General features: G+C 42.6%; 2 protein-coding genes across 2 annotated transcripts in view; both read right to left on the reverse strand.

Annotated features, from left to right (window-relative positions):
• Positions 1-4,094, reverse strand: part of renbp (renin binding protein) — a 15,916-nt gene extending 11,822 nt beyond the window's left edge. Inside the window, exon 1 of the mRNA XM_022225580.2 lies at positions 2,680-4,094. Within this exon, the coding sequence (XP_022081272.2) occupies positions 2,680-3,683 (1,004 nt within the window). The 5' untranslated portion in view covers positions 3,684-4,094. The remainder of the gene's footprint in view (positions 1-2,679) is intronic.
• A 5,157-nt stretch (positions 4,095-9,251) lies between these two features.
• On the reverse strand, positions 9,252-19,759 carry LOC110974226 (cytochrome P450 2D9-like). The gene is made up of 4 exons (XM_022225714.2): positions 19,282-19,759; positions 14,616-14,740; positions 11,845-12,807; positions 9,252-11,025 (listed from the first exon to the last, which is right to left on the reverse strand). Exons 1-4 carry the CDS (start codon positions 19,563-19,565, stop codon positions 10,847-10,849), a joined length of 1,551 nt encoding a protein of 516 aa, XP_022081406.2. The 5' UTR covers positions 19,566-19,759; the 3' UTR covers positions 9,252-10,846.
• Between the last annotated feature and the right edge of the window lie 2,128 nt (positions 19,760-21,887).

The following is a 21,887-nucleotide window of genomic DNA, read 5'->3' on the forward strand; positions in this document are numbered from 1 at the left end:
GTAATATTTTTCGTTCAGTTACTTCTTTAAAAATTCAACTCAGAAAAGAGGCTTTGGAAAATATTTGAAAGTGTATCAATTTATAGAAACCGAAAAATCACCTGACCTAAAAGGGACAAATCCTGGGTTCTGGAAGCTCGCTGCATGACCTTTTGGTTTACTTTCAGGCTCCCATGTACATGCATACTGAAAAAAACAAAGGCATGTACTTCCTGCATGCACATTTCCGACTTCACTTTTTAGCAACCGACACTGAAGGAGGTGTATCACCGGGCACCTACTCCTACCTGTCATATCATGCCTATAACTTTAAGTGATCTATTGTCATGATCATAAAGCTTGGTTTGTAGCTCTACGCAGAGTTGCAATGATGTTGCCGAGTCCTTCCAACATGTCCAATCATGGTCCAATTATAAAGGACAGCAATGACACCAAACCAAGGGTATGCTATGAATAAATTTCCTACCAGAAGCACTGACCACTCTGCCGCTTATGAAAATAATCGTGCGCGAACGGCATCCGTGCATGCACTCGATCATTGCTGATGAATGACTAACCGTGGACTATATAATTACGCCTACTCCTCATATGGTCTGTCGCAATGTACACTGTACCCCGTTGATGGGATGTCGACGATGAGTGGGGAACTAACCCCCAAATATTTGCTTTATGGTTTCTCTCATGGTTCAAATATTATTCCACGCTAGCGAAATGTGAACTTTGATGCTGCGCCGCAAGGTCTCACACGTACAACGTCAGCTGATCAACTTTACCTTTGACCCTTATCGTCCGTAGTCTCTGTTCCTAGTCATACGCGTGACTAGTGGGGGCGGGGGGCAAGTTCCCCCGCTGGGTGGGACATAATCAACGTTAATTAAACTAAAAGAGCAAGTACACCATAGAAATAATACTATTAAATGGCACTACCAGCTATTTAGGGGTTGGGGATTCTTTTATGGGGGAAAAATGTAAACAGTCACGTTTGGAAGAAAAATCCGTTTTACATTCCACCATGAATGAACCCAGCTGACTTGCATGTGCTAATGCGTTTCAAAAATTAATAAAAAACAAAACAAAGAAACAGAGGGCGAATTAAACAAATAACTATTGTTTGTGGGAAACTGGTGGCCGAAAAAGGGATAGCTCAGTTTTGTTTTATATTGGGGGGGGGGGGTATTGTACTTGTCCACAGATTTTTCGCCAGCAGCCATCATTTTTATTAACAACAATGTAGTTTGCGCCCTCTATCATTTTGTGCCTTTTTCATAGAAGCTGATTGAAACTGAAATCCTCTGCACGCAAAGAACAGCTTTGTATGTTCGATTGACTGGTATTATTGGTGTCACGTTTTCCGTGTGAACAGCCTTCATTTTGTCCAGAGACGGCACTGAATCAACTGAAAAGCACTTTCGTGGCGAGTACGCGCCTAAAAATATATTCAACTATTGTTGCATAGAATTTATATTCAACTATTGCTGGATATAATAGAGTGCTTTGAACTGTTTTCTTTGACAGCACAGTACACAGACGCGTTTGTGCGCGCGACTGCAATGTAAAAATGTTCCTTCTTACGGGGGTGCGGCATTCCACAAAAAGTAAAGCTTCCACTAGAGTTGCTGACTCTCTACGAACGTTGTGTGCTTGAGTTAGCCGCTTTCCAAAGGGACTTCGAAACTTTGAAGAAAACGGACACGCCCGTAACAACGCAGTCCTCATTAACCATTTCAACCAATCAAAACCTTTCAGCAAGAGTGTGGAACGAGCTATTACCGTCCTCCCGTCCCCTTTGACAACGCCCATTGCCTTCCGTGATTCCTTGCTGAGTCAACTTATGCATTTTTCAAATTCATTAACATAAAAACAAAAGAATGTGTAAACGGGTCTACAACACAGCCGTTTTTAGAAAATCGGTTCCTTAGGCTTGTTGGAGTGGATCTTCAAATGAAAAAAATACAAACAGGTGCAACGGTTCCGTCGTTATAATGCTGACTAATGTTAACTCAATAAACTTATAAAAGTACATGTCTACACGCAGCACCTCTCAGTAAAGTGTTGTAAACATCTTTTCACATGCATGACTAATCTACCATAACGTGGAGAGCTTTGCTTCAATTTTGCAAGGCCTTTTGTGACCCACAAATCTAAAGGCACCAAACGGAACATTTTGCGTGTTGTTGGTTCAATTGTTCGTATGGCATGCATGGCCAAAAATGCTGCAGGGTGATCAGTTATGCGCCTACTAAAATTCGTAAAAAAGGCGGGGTAACATCATTCTAATTGTATTCATGCAGTACTTTGACCTAAACTACAAGGGGGAAATGCATCTTAACAATGAAACAGTGAAGAATTTTGCTTTCTTTTTAAATACTAATGAGCAACACACGTGGGGCAAGTCCCGTGTCCAATCTGTAATGACTACCAGTTTATATGTTCACTGCAAGGGGACAGAGTTCCATACGCGGTCACCACCTTTAAGTCTGTGGGCCAAGACAGAAAAAGTCCAAGTACTTTCATATAAATGTTCGTAAAAAATTATGAATTTTTTTACTCCTTAATGAGTGTGTCTTCATTAGATTTATTTTTTTTTTAAATTTTCAAGTCACATTTAGGAAGATAAGTGGTGGCCGGATACCGAACTCTTTATGTGATGTGGTTTCAACGTGGAGTAAAAAAAATCACCTTGACTGCAGAGAATGGACGTACACTATTCTTGGTACGGTTGACACACCATCATCCATGGATCTCTGATATTGAAGTCCAGAAGGCACCACTGCCCCAAGTGGAGATTGCCACACGATACCGCTGGGAAGCTCTCTCTCCACTGGTAGCAATTGAGGCGAAGATACACTGCCTGCCCTCCCTCTGCCGTCGCTCAGTGTGTCATAAGGAGGCGGTACGGAGTACACCCTCCTCCTCGCCTTCTTGGAGATGTCCGGAGGAGGGTGATTGTGGATGTTGTTGAAGACTGTGGCCTGTTGGACGTTGTTCATGATCATTGCGCGGGCGCTGCATCCTCGCTGGCGGCACCGGAGGTACGTCTTGCCGAGTTGCTGCCGGTTCTTGGTGTAGGCGTACCCGCCGATGACGTAGGCGATAGACCGTTGGGTGAAGACCTCGCTGTAAGGCACCAACGTCTCATCCTGGGCAGCCACGGCGGCGCCTTCCCCTGCTGTCTTCTCTTCATCGCGGTAGCTTTCCGATGCAGACACGCCTTCCGATTCGAAGGAGGAGTCCGACAGGACCTCCACGCTCTCTTGAAACGGGCTGGTGTTGTCCAGGACCGATTCATTCTCGTCGTCAGGGATTTCTTCGCACTGCATTATGACACTATCCTGCAGTTGGCCAGCCTCCGCAGAGTCGACGGGATTGGAGTGATGATCTCGGTCGTGCGACGGGCTGTCACCGTCAAGAGAATGAGCCGTGCTGGCTGCCGGAGTGCTTAAATCAATCGGCGAAATTCCCTCCAGCGCTGGCCGCTTGACTCCAACGGTACTCGGGAGGTTTTCTCCCGGGATGAAAGTGTTGTTCTCCAGGACGGGACCCGGCATGGCAGTGGGGAATCCGACGGGCTGAGGAGCTGGGTAAGTCTCCACAATGTAGCCAAGGGGCATCCGAGGAGGATTGATACCAAATATATCTGTTCGTCCTTCCCTATTCGTGATCTCCATGGCATCCAGTTTCATCGAAGTTCTATCTTGCCGATGTTTCTGACATCTGCAAGCGTCTTTGTCAACGACGACGCGCGGCCCCACCAGTTAACCCTTAGCGCATTTAGCTATACTCCTCAATTCGTGCGTGGAGCACAAAGACCCACTTTGAATACATCATCTGTGTGTACTTGTTCACGTAACGATCTGAAGTCCAAGACGACGCATAAAGACGGGAACGTGGTGAATATTCCTCAGCCGTGGTGGGCCAAGAAGACAACAGGAAGAAGGGAACGCATGCAGAACGACAATCCAAGGAGTAGACCCTTATTCCCTCACCCAGGAAATGCACTACGTGCACAATAATTATGAGCGAGTCATAATTTCTTGGTTTACGGGTACACAATGCGAGCTCTCACTCGCCAGCCAGTTTCGTTGTAGACAGTGGCAGCAATTCAGTTTTTGTTGTAGACTGATGACGAAGCTTGGCAATTGCCGCTACATGTAGCGTGGAATAAGCGCTGATGAATGGGCTAAATCCAGCCCATTGTGTAGACCAGATGCGTGAAAAGACTTCAAGTGAATTGCTATTCTCAGTGAAATGAATAGACTATTGTGCCCTCCGCGCTGCCGGCCTAACAGCCGTCCGTGCTGTCATACGGATATAAAAAAAATGGCGTCTTGTTCTTAGCATTTGACGAGAGTGCATTTTTTTTTATTTCCTCAGTGTTTGTCCAAGGATAACATACTTATCAATTGAAACGAGAGTGTTGTGCTAGTCGCAAGAGGACACAAATATAATAATCATACTGCTAGGCACATCAACTCCGTTACTCACAAAGCGTTTGTTCCATACTCACTTTTACCATGAATGTTATCGTTGATCCAGTTTTCATATTTGAAAATAATGTTATTACAAGGTGCCAATTACAATGTGAGCTACTAAGTCATAGCACTACAACCTGGCGTTGTATGATTTCTGTGTAACGCTTAACGACCTATAACCGTTGCCACAACCAACTTTGAAGTGTCAGTTTAAACAATGCCGAAAACGTTCAGTGTAATTGTAAACAAAAACAGGTCACACGGAAAGCTTATTTTGAAGATCAGTTTTCTCTGTTCACGTATCACGTATCCCATACAAAATGGTACGCAAACCATTCATAGGAATCCAACCGAATGCACGCCAGCCAGTGCAAATCGCTTACATTTTTAATACCAATTATTAACATGAAATTTCCAGTGTAACGATGCCGCGAGTAGACTAGGGCAAATGTGGCACATTGGAACATGAACTGCAGTACATGTTCATGTAAAACTAACACCATTAATCATGGAGGAAGGAACACATGACGTCACCCTTGTTTACATGTACTCTATCCTAAGGCAGTGAGGTGGGCCAGACGCAATCCATCGAGTCCCCGCAGGAAAGTGCACCTGTTAGCAAAATGTGACGTCATTACGTTTTTTTAGTCTACCACGGCTATGTAATTAAATAACTGTCACTCTACTGTGGCACAAACTGGCGAGCCAAAAACTTATCATGTTCGCATCAGGACTCCTTATCGTCGGCAAAACATACCTGATCAAGTACACACGTACAACCAAAACTTGCGACTTCGGTGAAGAGAAAGGGAGTGCCCCACAACCTCGGTAGCACCGTATTCCGAGCAGTCCGTTCCCTTCTGAAGGCATAGGTCAAATTGCGTGTCATAGCAAGCGCCTTACAATCATTACGTGTAGGCCTACTCAACACAAATGAAGAACAAAAATATGACCAATATAATATATGTATAATAATAATAATAATAATTATTACTATTATTATTGATATAATATATGTATATGTATAATAAACTAACGACACCTCAGAGAGATTACCAAAAAGCGAACCAAATAACTAGTCTATTAGCTCTCCTAAAATGATAGAGATAGGCTACATAAAAAGTGGAGGACAAAGACAGTGATATAAAATTAACTTACTTGAAAGAATTTAAAAAGAAAAGAGCGTGAACAAGCATAATTATAAACATTAGGACTTGGGCTATTAATAAAAGCAAACACATATAATGACATACATGCACCAGGGTAGTTACATTAAAGTATGTAATTTATACATGTGCAAAGCCTATATAAAATACACTGCATGTATTATTAAATAATAGCACAAAATAACAAATAAAATAGATATTTGCATTATTATAAGAATAGATAAAAATAAATGAGAGTAAAAAGGATAAGATGAGGGTGTGAGATAATAAGCCAATACAAATATTGTTTTCTTAAATTGCTCAGAAATGCGGTTAGGCCGAACAAGTACTACTGCATATGCGAGTCTCAAGATTCAAAGAGTCCCAAATGCGAGAAAATCGGACAAACATTGATTGGTGAAAAGTATTAGTATGTGACAGCATAGGCCTATCAAGAGAAACGAATCGAATCATTGTACATGTATAAGGCAGACTCAGCCTAGTGCACCACTTGTCTCTGTTGTGAAAGGGTATGTATGTCTACGTACGTGGAAGGCCCAGGCAGCATCGAGTATTAAAACCTTCAATGTGCTCTTTCTAGGGAGTCCTCACCTGAGACAGAGTCGGGGCACCAGACCAGGGCAGCATGCTGCATTACTGGTCTGACTGAGGAACAGTACAATTTTACCACTTTAGATCTCTACTGTCAACCAATCTTCTAACAAGACCATTCATTCTGTTGGCTTTACACCAAAAATAAGATTGTACAACGATGCAAAGATTTGCCTATACGGACTCTAGATGCAGTCAAGTTAACGTGACGCCGTCCTTGTCGGCAACCGTTAGATTAAACTTTGTAATCTTTCGTTAACGCAGATTATCCTTAAGTTTATTTTCTTACAAATTGTAAAATACTTAAAATATTTTAACGTTTTTATTTTAGGTTTTTGCGAAAGACTACCATTTAATATAATTTCGTAAGTGTTCATCTGTGTAATTGTAAGAGACCACAGAATTGCAGTGGTCTTCAAGTATTTTTGATTTTCGGGAGGGTCAAATTTGGCAGGTTATTCCTCTTTCAGGTCAAGTATTTTTTAGTTTCTATAAATCAATATCCTAACAATTTTTTTTTCGAAGGTCTGTTTTGGAGGTGATTTTTAAAGAAGCAAACGGACGGGCAAAAATACACATGATAAAATTGCTGCACGTTATTTTTCCCATCCAAGGATTCCTGATACCCGCCACCAGGGGTCAACTTTCATGCTCTATTCTCTTGACTCTACTATGATGACGTAGTCTTCTGGGTACACCTAAGAGAAATTTTGATTCCAAGTTGGGTTACGGTTCACCATCTGGGAGCTTGAACCTGAATTTCCGCAATAGTGTAATGTAAAACAGGGAAAACTGTTTCTGGGCCTAGTGCTCGCCGATACACCATCTGCGTTCTGTTCAGGGTAAAAACAGAGAATAAAACTCAAGCTCCAACTCTGACATTTTTCTTATTCCATGGCTTCTACATGTGAAGTCGCTACTTCAATGCTTCAGCTTGAACCAAAAGAGGGAATAGAGTCGCACCCTCCCGTGTGGTTTCACTGTATAACAATATCATGAACACGTACATGTATCAGAACACGTACATGTATTACAAGATAGGAGGGCTGGAAGTTCATACACGAAATAAGTTGAGTGCATATACCACCGATTATCCACTGCAAATGGCAGACTCATTTTACGACCATACTTTTTCATATCCAAAACATCCACTGGAAACATTTCAAAAGATTATAGGTAATTCTACAAACTTGTGTTTTGAACAAAATTTGTTGCAGTGGGCTCTCGCTTTTGGTTTAGAGTTGGTGGTGGGGACTCGAGAGGAAGCTTGGCCGGGGCTGGTGTGGGGTGGTCTGGCATTGTCTGGTCTGGTATGGTCTGAACATGGATACACCACAAAAGAACTGGTTTGGGGAGAGGAGGGACCAAACTAAGGACGGAAAGTAGTAAGGATAGGAAATAAACATGACTGAAAATGGTATGAGGTATTCTGGTTTGCTCACGCGGCCTTGTTTTTGTCGACGCGACGAACCTCTCGGGCATGACGTTTTCAGGGTCACCCCACAACTTCGGATCAACATGGACCGCGTGGGTATTTGGGATGACCGTGGTAATTTGGGGGAGTAACCGAGGATGTCGACATCAGCTGTAGTAAAGTGAGGTTTCCACAGCCAGGAATTTGTATCCCGGTGAAGTGTCTCTATGATGGCCGCATTGGTTTAGTGATTCTGGGTTCAAAAGCGTTTTCAGCTTGTAGACGTACACATGGACTTGACTCAAGTCGGGATCGTCCTTGACGTCACGTACGTTTATGCTTCGATTTCGTTCGTCGTCCAGCGCCCAAACAGGACGCTGAGAAGGAAGAGCTTTGCACTGTGATTGGGTACATTGTGCACGACCTGTGACCGCAAGGTTGAGAGCACTTCCTGTTAGCGAAGCGTTATTGAAATTATTTAGTTCGCCGATTACAATGCCTTGGCACGGGCAAAGTGTCAGCTATATGATAAATACCGGTATATGGCCTTGGTATGATCAGCGATACTTAGTGAGAACATAAATTACCTCACTTAAGTATCGCTGATCACTACGGAAGCGAAACCGTGCCAGGTTTTTAAAGTACACATTTTTATTGCTAAATAACGCAACATTATTGCGAAATATGGCAATACTTTTGCGAAATTACGCCGATTAGCTTGTTGTGATTACTGTTGTTTCGTTGATTGTGTAGGCCTTCATGGTTAATCATCCGTAAAGGAGCATGAGGTTTAAAACCCTTGTAAGCTTTTACTTTTCTCTTGGTTTAAGGCATTCTGACATTTTATGCTTTCTAGCTGTGAATCACCGTGTTATTGTAAGTTTAAGAACATTAAAGCGACGTTTGTCGCAATATGGACTATTTAGAAGAAGACTTGTCGACATAAGTCGTCCATAGTCGATGTTACTCTTTTTTTACCGGAGCAAACACAAGAGTCTGGATTTCAAAATGGATACCGATGGGTGCATTGAACAAAAGTGCTTATTGGCAGGATTCACCAGTTCAAGATCAGGGCCGTTTTCCAATACTCGACTTCGTCTCCGTCGGAGGCTTCGTTCCCAAAACCAATCCCCGAGTGTGGGAGTGAAGCGTTTAAATTACATTGGATTATGTAATTGTTGGCTTTCATGCATTTTGTTTCATGTTCTACGGCACTGTTAGACTGATTACTGCGCTTACAGCTTCAAATCCAGCTAGTACTAAAAAGAGTTGAAGCCTGAGACGGAGCCGAAGTTGAGTATTGGTAAACGGCCCAGAATGTTGCCTCGTTGCTCTCAGTTTTGGACGGCTAACAATAGAGGGCGCTTTCTTTGTGTATGCGTATTTTCGCGAAACTATTGCGTTATTTCGCAATAAAAAATGTAGGCCAAGTTTAAAAACCTGACACGGTCGGGCCTCCATAGCACGTCACGCCACTTTAGCATAACGAAAAAGAAACACGAGTGTATTATAGTGCTCGAGTGAAGTCACATAAGTAAACTGTACCGGGTTTTAATGGCCCCGTGGACGCTGTGCTTCCAGAACCAACGGACCTTTGGCCATCAGGGATAACGGTGGGCATAACACCAGAGTTTATTACACATATCTTTTTACGTTGTTCATAGTCGCCGAGAGCTTTTATGTGTACGTACATATTCTCAGCATTTTATCACATATTTGTAGATCCAGAATAAATTGAAAATCTGTGTATTTATCAAACAATGGCAAAAAAGTCGTGCATAAACACTCTGAATGTATACTATACGGATTCATACATTCACAGCAAATTAAATGAAAATCGGTTAATTGAACTTAGAAATGTTAGCTTACAGTAATTTCGCCACAAACGGCACATGGACTTGGTTCCCTCTCCTGTTCGTTAGCCAGGCTTCGTAGCAGTCTATACATGCATTAATGTATACCCCGTACGAGGTAACCACTTGCTGAATCAACAGTCGATTTCATTATTTCGTACACACCGTCGTTAATGTAAATTTCGGAAACCAAGTCTTCAAACAGCACCATTATGGTTCAAATCACGGTCATTTAGTTTTTCCATTTAAAGTTTAGAAAGGAATATCCACTCATTTTCGATAACAGCCAGCCTCAAATATGTGCAGTTTACACTTGCTATTTAACCTTTTGTGCGGGTAAAAAGAAATACGATTACGTTTCATTCGAAATGAAATAGGTTTACAGAACAACGTTACAGTAATATTTACTCTCTGACTGTTTCATCCTTTTAAATTTGATAATAAACTCGAGCTAACTTTTCTTTGAAATGGCATTTTCAAAAGTCAAAACTACTCTCTAGATGTTGACCCACTAAATTCTGATTAATTACACTCTGCATATGTTTAAACAATAGCATTTTCGTTATAGCATTCAAACACGATTTGTTCAGTCCTTAATACTGTATACATGTCCAATTATTCCCAAAATACTAGATACATAGAATGATTCAGGTTTGTCAACACCATACTTCTCAATGACGTTATGAATATTCAGTGTCCAATACATTGTAAAATATTAATAATCAAGAAATTCTAACACCATACATGAACATGATGCCTTTCAAAGCAGTTTGATATACGGCATATATACCTTGTAACAAGAAAAAAAAAGAGTGGTTGAAGTTGGCCTTTCGCTCTCCGAATCCCAAATCCAACATGTTGTTTTTACATCTAAGTTCTGGGGTCACTGATCGATACATGTGACCAAATCACACAAAGTGAGACTGCTGGCCGTTTTATTGAGTCTCCTTTATCCTTTCTTTTTCTAAATTGGAAAAAACAATCTTTGCCTTTTGCTTGGACGTGTCACTCAGTTTCGTATACCAATGACCACTCATAGGAGGGTGAAAAATGTCGCAAGTAAGTTCCTGTTGAGGGACTCTTTCGCTCAACTTGCTCAGTAGCGACCTCCAAGTCCCACTATGAGCGCTTACAGGACTCCAGGATGTACAAATACACATAATTACGTCTTTTCATGCCAAATAACAGCTTATTGCTTGCACGATTACGACACTATATCAAGCCATAACGCATGTATATTGACTGGAGGCTATGGCCTGGCAATTTTTCAATAATGTTTCTGTTTTTCCCAAAGTGATGTCATTTATTTGCCGTGATGTTTACAATGTGCCAGTCACCATTGCTTTCTGTCTAGTCTCTTGTTGTCGCTTGCAGTCGAAAATACGGCGGACTGACCCACAACCACTGAGATTCCAATTTTGGGATCGGATCCCCATCCGGGAGTTTGAACTTGAATTTCTGGATCAAAGTGATGTAGAACAGGAAGAACTGTTTCTGCGACAGCTGCTCTCCAACACATGACCTGCGTCCTGTGTACAAAACGTGAAAACAAATATTTTACCGGTAACTTTGTTTTCCACTGCAGTCATTTCATTTTACAAGTTGGCACTTTATAAGGCAGGTTATGTGTACAAGTTTGCAAGATTACCCACGAAGAACAAACTCGAACAATATCAAAGCTGTCCTAGAACAGTTCCCAAACAATGCCGTGGTATCACTTCGTGCACAAGATTTCAAACGGGTTCAGTGGTTGAGAAGGCAGTTGGGAACAACGGACGGCCTTTTTAAAAAAAGTTAATTCAGATCTTTCACACTGACGTATTTGCCAGATGTTTGAAAGTTAAAAACTTGTAGGGTTTCCCAAATCGACAGTGTTGTTTGAATGATTCGGCGCGAACAAGTTCCTGCATAAAAGACGCTAAAATGATGCACTTACCTTCCTGGCCTACAATATTCAAGTGACTTAGCGCATCAGATACGGCCCCCGAATGGCACGTGTTCTAAATCGACTCTTTGGTGGGGTCATTCAGGGATACTTAAATGATTGAAAACTTTGCAACCTCTCTGCCAGTCTTTAGATGACTGTGGGGGGCAGTTTGGAAGGACCAAGGATTTGTTACATCTTAAAACTTGTCTATATGATAAGCATTTTTGCAAATCGTAGCACACAGATAGGTAACCAAAACCACACAGGCTCCTTTGAGGGGTGGGGGTCGATGAAAAGGCATGTAACATGCAATACCGCCTGCTCATGAGCATGACGCCAACTCAGTAATGACTTCTTATTCTGGTAGTCAATTTAGTCTGTATTGAAAACAAATCTTGTCGTAGTTGTCAAAGGTACAAACCGGTTGAATAGGGCATGAAGTAATCCGGTCGATTGATCCGGCCGTGTTTGTCGATGAACCTCTCAGGCTTGAAGTCTTCCGGATCATCCCAAAGCTCGGGGTCGAAGTGAACAGCGTAGATGTTTGGAATGACTGTCGTGTCTTTAGGGATCTTGAAGCCTAAAATCTCAACATCGTCAGCGGTGAAGTGTGGGACCAGAAGCCAGAAGGTGGTGTCCATGCGCAGGGTCTCAAGGATAACGGCTTCCGTGTACGGCATGTTCTCCTTGTCCTTCAGGGATGGCGGACGGTCCCCGATGACATCTTGGATCTCCTGGAAGACGCGCTGCTGCACCTCAGGGTGGAGAGCTGTGGCCAGCAGCAGGAAGAGGAACAGACCTGAGGCCGTGTCTCCCTGGTCGGGGATGAAGAACCACAGCATCCACAAGAACTTCTCGTTGGTGAACTCCCTCAGGTCGCTGTTGGGGTCGCCTTTGGCCAACTCGATCAGACACGAGTCGATCATGTCTCGCGGATTGTCCGGGTCCAGGGTCGCCTTGTGGTAGTCGACGTGCTTCTGGATGAACGCCAGCAGTTCCTTGGTCATCATCTTGCCCTTGCGCAGCCGGGAGTTGAGACCGAGCCTGTCGTAGAGGGGCAACAGCGGCTCCACGTTGTACAGCTTGAAGATCTCAACGTACCACTGCAAGATGTAATCCAAGATAGTGGCAAATTCCTCATCGTCTTCCTCATAGGTGGTATTGAGAATCATGGAGAAAGTCGCGTTCAGGAAACACAAACTTAAAGGTCGACCGGGCTCGAATGGCTCCCCGCCTCTCTTCTTGAAAAGCTCGACCAGGTGATTAGCTTCCCGAAGGATGACATCTTCAGAGCCAGAGGTACCGTAGCCAAACTGACGCACGGTTCGTACCATGTATTTCTTCTCTCTTTTCCAAGTCTCGGTGTAAGGCTCCAAGAAGACACCTAAGTCCAACGTGAACAATCGGTTAAAATCTAGCCAAACAAGTACAAACATTATTTAGGCCTACTATGCAATCACGGGATAGCATTTAAATACCATTACCGTCCCCAGAGCTACCGAATGGCACATACATGTACATGTGTATCTAATAATGTGTATACATGTATGTATACATGTAAGGTACGTATGTATATACATGTAAGGTACATACGTACATGTACATGTAATAATGACGTAATGTCTTCGAGCCCCAAGGGACAGAATTCCTTTGAAAATATATGTAATAACACTGATCAACACTTTCGCTTGTGCATGACACGTGCGAACTGAATGTACACATCGGGCACATTCGTTGATCCAGGACCTGTTTGTTTCGTACAGATCTGGATCTTGATCTATGATCCAACAGCTATCCATTAGGCGGGTTCTGGAGTCAGTGAACCAACGTCGGATCACTTATCCCCATCCGAATCTATGTGAAATAAACAGGCCCTAAAGCAACAAGTAATAATGCGTCTGCACCTGTGACATACATGAACTTCCTCACAACATTTTCGTGATAGGATTAGGCCGTCCTTAGAGTTGGGGACCAGCCACATATATCAATACACAGAATTCTTCCCAATAATTGAGGTACTGTTGCTCGCTGTCACAAGAGCTGTACATATGTATAGAGGGATCGGCGGCAGCTTAAAAATCAGTCACATCGGCAATTCACAGTTTCACTTTTTATGAAAATTAGTTACATTCAAAGCAATATATTATGTAAAAACTAAATAAAGATTGCTACTGCCGCCAAAAGCACGAGTTGTATTTCTCCTGCATATCAGGCAAATAAAAACAAAAGTCGTCGGGAGCAACTAGTAGAAGACTGTTTTGATGACGTCACACCACGGCCCTGCAATTTATGACTGTTTCATTATTATTCAGGGTGCGAACGCTCCCGGACAACGAAATGATGTTTGATGTAGCTTGGTCCACGGGCAAACACTGTCTCAGTTCAAGAATACACGGAAGGACTTTGTCTTATAATTTCTACCCGCACTGAGACGGTGACTGTCTGTTCCTTGCTCTATGGACCAAGCCACATCAAACGCAACGTGGTCTATTGCAAGTGTACGTTACCGCATGTACTCAACTCTGCGCTACGTGCATGTAAACGTTCTGGCGATGACGTCATCCACTCAGTCTGGGAGTGCGAACTGCCAAAAGGGATTTTTGTGGGCAGGGAAACGCAGGATCTCTTTATTAATTTGGGGGTCACAAATAAAGGGGAAAACATTAAATTTATGATGTTTTTGAAATGGTTACGCATTTATTGTTATTTTGAAATACTTCACGTGAACTAAATGCTTTCAATCTCTTTTATCCTTTAACCATTCATCGTCAGCATTTCTGAGAATCAAACCAAGACCTATGCACTAAGATTTTCACTTGAAGTTTTCTTAATGCAACCATACGTCCGGTTATTCTCACCATGTAATATTTGTCAAAGAGATAGTTTTTCAATGGTTCAGTCCTCTGATTCAGTCCTCTACAGTCTTTCGAGATTTAGCAGCCAGAACTTTTCCAAAAGGAATCCAGTTAACACGCAGTTCTACAGCAACCCTCTCAGTCTTTGTTGTTGAATAAAGTCACAGTAAAACACATTGTCAAGTTTCCTGTTTCGACTGCCTTTTGGTTATCCTATGCTATGGTTATCTCCTCTATAAGCCGCTACTTGATGGCTGCAGCACATCGACATGTTTGATACTGTTGGCCATGGGCTACGCCATTCGGAAGGCTTTACATCCAGAATTTAGCAACTTACCAACATTTCGATGATTTTCATTGATGTACGTAAATGGCCACACGCTTGGACGGTCAGAGACAAGAGCCGACTGCTTCACAAAGGCATCTTTAATGGACTCGTAGCTGTTTAAAATGAGCATACGCCTGGCGGAAACACCAAAAAAGTCATGACAATATATTCACAAGGAGACAGAATGGGAGAAGGGTTTGCTTCATTATTATTCAATGTTTTAACAAAAAACGTTCCACAGTGATCGGTTTCTTTTTCTTACACAACTCAACCTATGGGGAGCGATATGGACGATTCACAATAGTGCGCCTCCAAGAGTTTGCAACGCGTTGGCCAATCACAACGTGCGAAATTTGTCGACCCAAAGCGCTTTTGAAATGGGTCGAGAGATTCCGCTCGTTGTGATTGGCCAACGCGTTGCAAATTCTTGGAGGCGCACTATTGTGAATCGCCCGTATGCCGTTATCCCATCAGATTTCAAGTGTACCAGTACAAGTGTACAAGTATTTTAATCAAGGGCCTAAATTTATTTGCATAAAAATGAAATGATAACCCGTCTAAATTTTTGTTATTTTTTGGCTCTTTCAAAGGAGTGATGGTGAATTCGCTCGTTCAGTGATTTTTTCCCCACAATTGGGAACGGTGAAATAAGTGCTACTCTGAAAAAGAACAGCAAATGCGGTGTTCAACTAATATTTTTTTCAAATACTTTTTTACTACCAGTTTTACATTGTAAACAATCAACATTAAACATAGTAGTGTATGCTAGTGTATATTATTGGTGGCTTGAGTTGAGCAATATGGTTATTTGATATTAAAAATGTTAATTTGCTTAATACATGTTTGTTGAATTACACTTAAAGGTGGTGTACACCATTGGTAAGTCCCAAAAATCGGACTACCGTATAATCCTAAAACATCTTATTTGAAAGAAAGTACATTACAGTCTCAATTAGTCGGGTAAAAATTTCTCCCCTGAAAGAGTGGATGAAAACGCTAAAATGGAATGGCCCTCTGCCAGGCTCTGCGTCGCTTTTCACTACAAACGAGAATAGCCCCACTTTTCAACTAGAGAATTATACTTCCAATTTTTTTCCCTAGGCAATTACTCCATGCAACAACCAACGAACATAATCCACACAGTATTTGGTCATTAAGCAATATGGAGCTGGGACCAGAGGGCAATCGAAGTGGGTCATTGGTAGTACAAGGACTGTTCCCTGTATATGTTGATGACGTCGTGCTAATAAATATTTTACATGTATAGTACAGTACACTGACGACAGGAGGCTCAACGTTCTGTACTGTTTATGCATGTACATGTACAGTACATGTACATTCACATTGCTGTTCGTAGAAGCAGCCCTTCAGCATGATGTTTAGGAATTGAAACTGAATTTCCGAGAACTCATTTCCAGTGGGCATGTTGATTCGTCTCACTGTTGCTGGCAACTAGGGTCGATACAACAGAGTTTGCATGTTAACCTGCAATGCAAAAGATTTTTATCATCAAAGCAGGGACATGCATGGACCATGGAGGTGTGATTCTACCTCCATGCAGAGACATACTGCAGTGCAACCATAAATTCGACAGTTCACAGTACATCCAGCATGATATATGGCAAAGGGCGACCCCCCCCCCATTTGACACACAAGCCATATACATTGTACCCCAAGGCTATTGCGCCCACTGCGCGCGCCCCCTGGAAATCTGAATTGAATTCCAAAGATTCCGTCAACACAAAAGAAGACACAATAGAGGGGGGCATTTGCCACATATCACGCATCAAAATTACTAGGAGATAAAAAGGAACAAGGCAAACCAAACAATATGTCAAGGGATAAGAAAAGAATCTCCCAAATGCCTGCAGTAAATTCAAACCATGCTAGCTCTTTGGGATGTAAACCGTCTGCCAGTGGAAACCGAATGATAAGTACACCGATACAAAGCAAGGCTCAAGCCAGCCAGGCGACAAGGCAGTTAGGCGAAACAAAAACAAAAAACATGCTTCTCGTCCCCGCCCGCTTCCTTTTGGGAGACCGCCTGGATTTTGAAATTATTTTTTTATTTTTAAAATATGCTGTAAAAAAAAACACAGAAAAAGTCCACCAATTCATCGGAAAATAAATACTTGCGAAATGAGTTGACTAGAAGTTTTCAGTATAGACTCTGTCATTCGCTTAGTAAACCACATAAATTGAAGCGCGATCGCAAAACACGTCTTCGTGAGAGTCTAGAGCAAGGCGACTTCACCCAAATGTGTTCGCACGTACTGTTATGACTGTACAGTACGTACAAGTTCTAAAGGCGTTTCGAAACGAATGGGTTCGGCTTGGTATTCGGTTTCGCTGATTAAAGCCAGAGCCTCGCATGCTGTTGTTACGAATGCTGCATCAAATGGCAGGGATCAGCGAAGCCGCCGACTCGTCTAAACCACTCATTTCGAAAACGCCTCTCAGGCTCGAGCACGTGTTTAAAGAATTGGCTCGCGCGGCCGTAGCTGGTTCCCGATTCCATTTTCATCGATGCATTCGGACTTACAAAAAAATTGCAGGGGAGGGGGAGGGCAACAGTCTAGCGCGGCTAAATCTAGCGCGGATTTTTCTGTCACTCATGCACATGCAAGCGTACTCATCATAAGCCCGCATCTTGTTTTGTTTGGTTTCGTCACAATGGTTTTCGTTTGCATTTCCATACGAACCAAAATTAAAGTTATAAAACCGTGGTATACACGGACAGTACTTGACGGAATGATAACACTTCGTGGTCTTTTCGCTGCATTTGCGAGTGGGGAATTCTAAAGGCGTTTCGAAACGAATGGGTTCGGCTTGGTATTCGGTTTCGCTGATTAAAGCCAGAGCCTCGCATGCTGTTGTTACGAATGCTGCATCAAATGGCAGGGATCAGCGAAGCCGCCGACTCGTCTAAACCACTCATTTCGAAAACGCCTCTCAGGCTCGAGCACGTGTTTAAAGAATTGGCTCGCGCGGCCGTAGCTGGTTCCCGATTCCATTTTCATCGATGCATTCGGACTTACAAAAAAATTGCAGGGGAGGGGGAGGGCAACAGTCTAGCGCGGCTAAATCTAGCGCGGATTTTTCTGTCACTCATGCACATGCAAGCGTACTCATCATAAGCCCGCATCTTGTTTTGTTTGGTTTCGTCACAATGGTTTTCGTTTGCATTTCCATACGAACCAAAATTAAAGTTATAAAACCGTGGTATACACGGACAGTACTTGACGGAATGATAACACTTTGTGGTCTTTTCGCTGCATTTGCGAGTGGGGAATTCGACTTAGGTGAGCCGATTGGTGACCGGCACCAAACGACGCATGCCAGTTGTCACTTGCACTATATGATTCGATTTTCATATTGTGAATTCCACTCACATTGTGCCATATTCGTGCAGATGAAGCGATCCAGATAAAAAGCTAAAGCCTAAGTAGCAGTACTCTGGCGTGTCGGGTAGATGACCCACGCTGGTGCTTTGTTTTGTTTTGTATGACCCATGCCATATTTTTAAAAGAAGGAATATAATGTGCCATGTTCGGTAGATGACCTATACCATTTTGTTTTGGTCGTTGTACGAAGTATGGGATTCCAGGTAGATCAACGCACCAACATCCATCCAAACTAAAGGTGTAAACATGTGGCTGTATACGTGGTTATTGTTTGGAAATTGTGTGAGTGTTGTGGATTGTCACTTTAAAAATTACTCAACCAAAACAAATCTTCACTTTTGGCGGATAAAGCAAATGCATCTAAAACTGTTCATTGTACTTTTGCAGACCAATACAACACTAAACGACACTGTAAATTATGTTCAGTTTTTTGTCCAACTTATCTTTTATTTTAAAAAATGAAATTTTAAAATGGTGGCCATTTTGAAAAATAAAAAAATACCTCTCTTCCTCCTTTTTTAAAGAATATTCCAGACGAGAAACATTTTCGAAATTCGGCCTGTACGGATCAAGGGCACCATGACGGCCCTGTACGTGCGCCTTTCACTCCAGCTTTCCAACCCCCCAAATTGAGAATTTAGAGAGACAGAGAGAGTGAAGCTTTTTGAGTGTGTCTGAACGTTGATATTTGTATTTTAATGGCACATTTTCAGTAATTCTTAAACCCCAAATTAAAAGTAGAGTCCCGCATTTTTCGTAACTCGTAAGTCCTTAGCAGAATGCCCCATCCGCCCCGAGCTGAAATGCACCTCCAATCGGCGAAAGAAAGACATGTGGTTACAAACAGGTTCTCGCCCGCGTTCTGCGGCTTGTTCTCGTATCATTTTCCTAACAGCTCGATTTGTTATTCGTGGGTCGGCCGCTCAAACGCCGGGAAGAAACAACATGCGGCATGGCGGCGTCTAGTACGTAATTCGACAGTTAATGTTTGAATAACTGGTTTGAATTCTTTTCTGTTTAAACAGAAGAATTCATTTCTGTGTTATTTGCCTGTGATCTGGCGCCACGGACGTTTGCACTGCGTGCAAAAACAAACGGAAACGTGTAATATCGGTACATGGAACACATCAAGGACACTGACCAGTCTATGAGTGTTGATAAATAATTAAACCATGAAAAGAGAAAGAAATTGGGCAATAGACATCAGATATTATGTGGAGTAAATTGGGGGAGGGGTAACCCCAGAATCTTGGGGTCTACGCAAGACTTACTTTCCCAAGTACAAAGTCAGCGTGAACATGTCAGGGTGGTACTGTTTTCCAATTCGGGTGATGTTGGCATTGGTCTGTCCGGAATCCGGAGCGATCAGCGGAGAGTTACCGATCAAGGGCCAGCCCCGAGGCCCGGGCGGGAAGGTGTATTTCCTCCAGTACGTCAGATGCCGCCACACCAGAGCCGTCACAAGGAAAGTCGCGACGAGGCATAAGAGGAAAACGCCGGACGAGCTGTTGCTCGCGCTGGTCAAAACGGCGATTACGTTGTCAACGACTGCCATATTGCTCAAATCGTTATGTACGATTGTAACCGTGAACTGACGATAGTATTGCTTAGGGATCTTGTGACAAGTCCAAATTGCGGTTAAACGGGAACACCATGCACTTACTGACGGTAATTCTTACTGCGTGGCGTAAATATAGACAGCGAGCTTTGTATAATATATACATGTATATTGTATGGCGCAGCGAACTGTGACCTCATGTGGCCTTCATATATACATTAACGCCACATGTTCTCCAACTGATTTGCATATGATTAAAGGCCACGCATGCACGGGGTCTCTATCTGGTTCGTAAGGGTACAGTCCACTAATTCAAGCCCCATTGAAAACAGTGTAAAATCAGTACTGTTCAGGGCCCAATAACACGCACGCCAAACACAAATGAAATTCTTGCCTGGTCACTTATCTTTCAATTTCTTTTCAATTTTTTGTGGGTTAACCAATTACATTTTTAATTATTGCCACAAAACAAAATCACCCCCCAAACAGTGATTTTCCGAAGTCTGATTGCAGCCATTTTTAAGTGGCAACACTCAACTTTCTGGGGCACTTAGGACCATTTTTCAACCGTAGTTTTTAGCCATTCTGCTCTCATGTGAAAGCTCGAAGACCCAGGGAGTTGATCCTGGCAAGGATTTACACAATCTCACCATTTTGGGGGCCAAACAATCTCCTTTTTCAAAAGATACTGTGGGGGGTACTTTTAATGCCAATGAGCCGGCCAGAATCTCTCACTTGAATTAGTGGTCTGCACCCGTAAGTGACTTTGTCATAAATCGGACGCGCCACGATTCCCATACCCCCATTGGACGATCGCAGAAGTTACGCGTTAACTTCCGGTTCCATGGTTCCAGAAAAACGGCGATCAATGCATGTTACCCTATGTTATGGAATTCCATATCTGCCGTCGCCCGTCGTCTGTCGCAGTTTGCTTTTTTTTGCGCCCGTCGTGCGTCGCCCGTCGTGCGTCGCCCGTCGTGCGTCGTCCGTCGCCCGTCGTGCGTCGCCTATCAAATGGGTTGCATAGGACATGCAAAAGCCGTTGTTTAACAAATGACAATGTGATGATTCCGTTCACTTCTAAAGATCTTTTCCAAATAAGGCAAGTATAAATCCCACCTGCAAAGCATATACTAGTCACATAATTAATTCCAATAATGCTAGACTACCCCTGCCCCTTGACAAGAAAATATCGCCTCTCTGAGAATTCAACCAAGTGTTTTTTGGGGAAAAACATTTTCAGCAAAAATGTTCCGGCCAACTTATCCACAGTGTTATTCTAATTTGCATACTGTAAAAATGTGCCGACTTGTTTTCATCAAATTCCAGGAAGAAATCTGCCAACTGATAAAGATATTCTATCTTGTACTCTCAATTTCACCTTGAAATCCAGAAATACTAGACGTGCTGTGGATAACAAACTGTTAATTAAATGTATTGTTAAGGGGCAATTACCACTTGGTTTAAGTTTCAGAAAATATGACGTGTTGGTTTTTGTGGGTGTGTATGCCATGGAGGATAGAGCAATGAGAACAGGTTGTCCAGCACATCAGCATTATTTATGGGGCTAACAAGTAACGTTACTTGTTACGAACGGAATGTAAATAATAGATTATTTAGAGTGTTTGATTCCCAATAGTTTTCATAAGAGACGAACTGATTCAACATTATTTTGAGGGCGGGTATACCTATGATGAAATCTGCTGTATACTCCAAATTAGACATGACTTTATTTGCAGGTTGGCTCACAGAAATCTTTTAAACAGTAATTATTCACATCTTCTCCATATTTACAATGAGCAACTGCTTCTAGTAAGGCTGGATATTACTCAAGTACTGCTCGTCTAAATCTGAGCCATTTATTTGGGAGCTGTAGAAAGGTTGTTCATATCGGAGCAAAACACTCACAAACGGTTAGAGAGTTGTTTCTGTGAAGCTGCCCTCTCGGGAATGATCGACACTCAAAGCTAGCGTTGCAGCTGGTCGATTTATATAGACTTTTGGGTCCGCGTCTTAGCCAATGGGAGCACTGGATTAAGGTGGTTATGAATAATTCATACATGTAGAAAGTCTATGGGGATTTTGTACACCCTTGGTCCTCGCTGACTTAGTTTCTGGAGAGCGATAAGATCTCAGAAGTTTGGGAGCAGGAGGGTGAAAGGCTGTTCGTGGGTGAGCTACGGGGGAATTGGTCGACGATGGAAAGGAAAGGGTGAGCCTTTCTGGATACATTGGGTTGTGTACAACACTTAATCTCTGGATGGCTAGGAAATCTACACGTAATTCTTAAGGGGTAAAACTGGGGGTGAGCGGAGGTAA

This window comes from Acanthaster planci, linkage group LG04 (genome assembly GCF_054643075.1).
Source record: "Acanthaster planci isolate LZ-2023a linkage group LG04, COTS_SCS, whole genome shotgun sequence".
Taxonomy (NCBI): domain Eukaryota; kingdom Metazoa; phylum Echinodermata; class Asteroidea; order Valvatida; family Acanthasteridae; genus Acanthaster; species Acanthaster planci.

What these genes read in the sequence shown, in the direction of transcription:
- LOC110974226 (XM_022225714.2), bottom strand. Translation starts at nt 19,565, where the DNA reads ATGGCAGTCGTTGACAACGTAATCGCCGTTTTGACCAGCGCGAGCAAC. An exon ending in CTGACTTTGTACTTGGGAAA is followed by an intron (nt 14,741 to 19,281) that starts GTAAGTCTTGCG and finishes TGTTTCCGCCAG; the next exon opens with GCGTATGCTCATTTTAAACA. An exon ending in TGAAAATCATCGAAATGTTG is followed by an intron (nt 12,808 to 14,615) that starts GTAAGTTGCTAA and finishes CGTTGGACTTAG; the next exon opens with GTGTCTTCTTGGAGCCTTAC.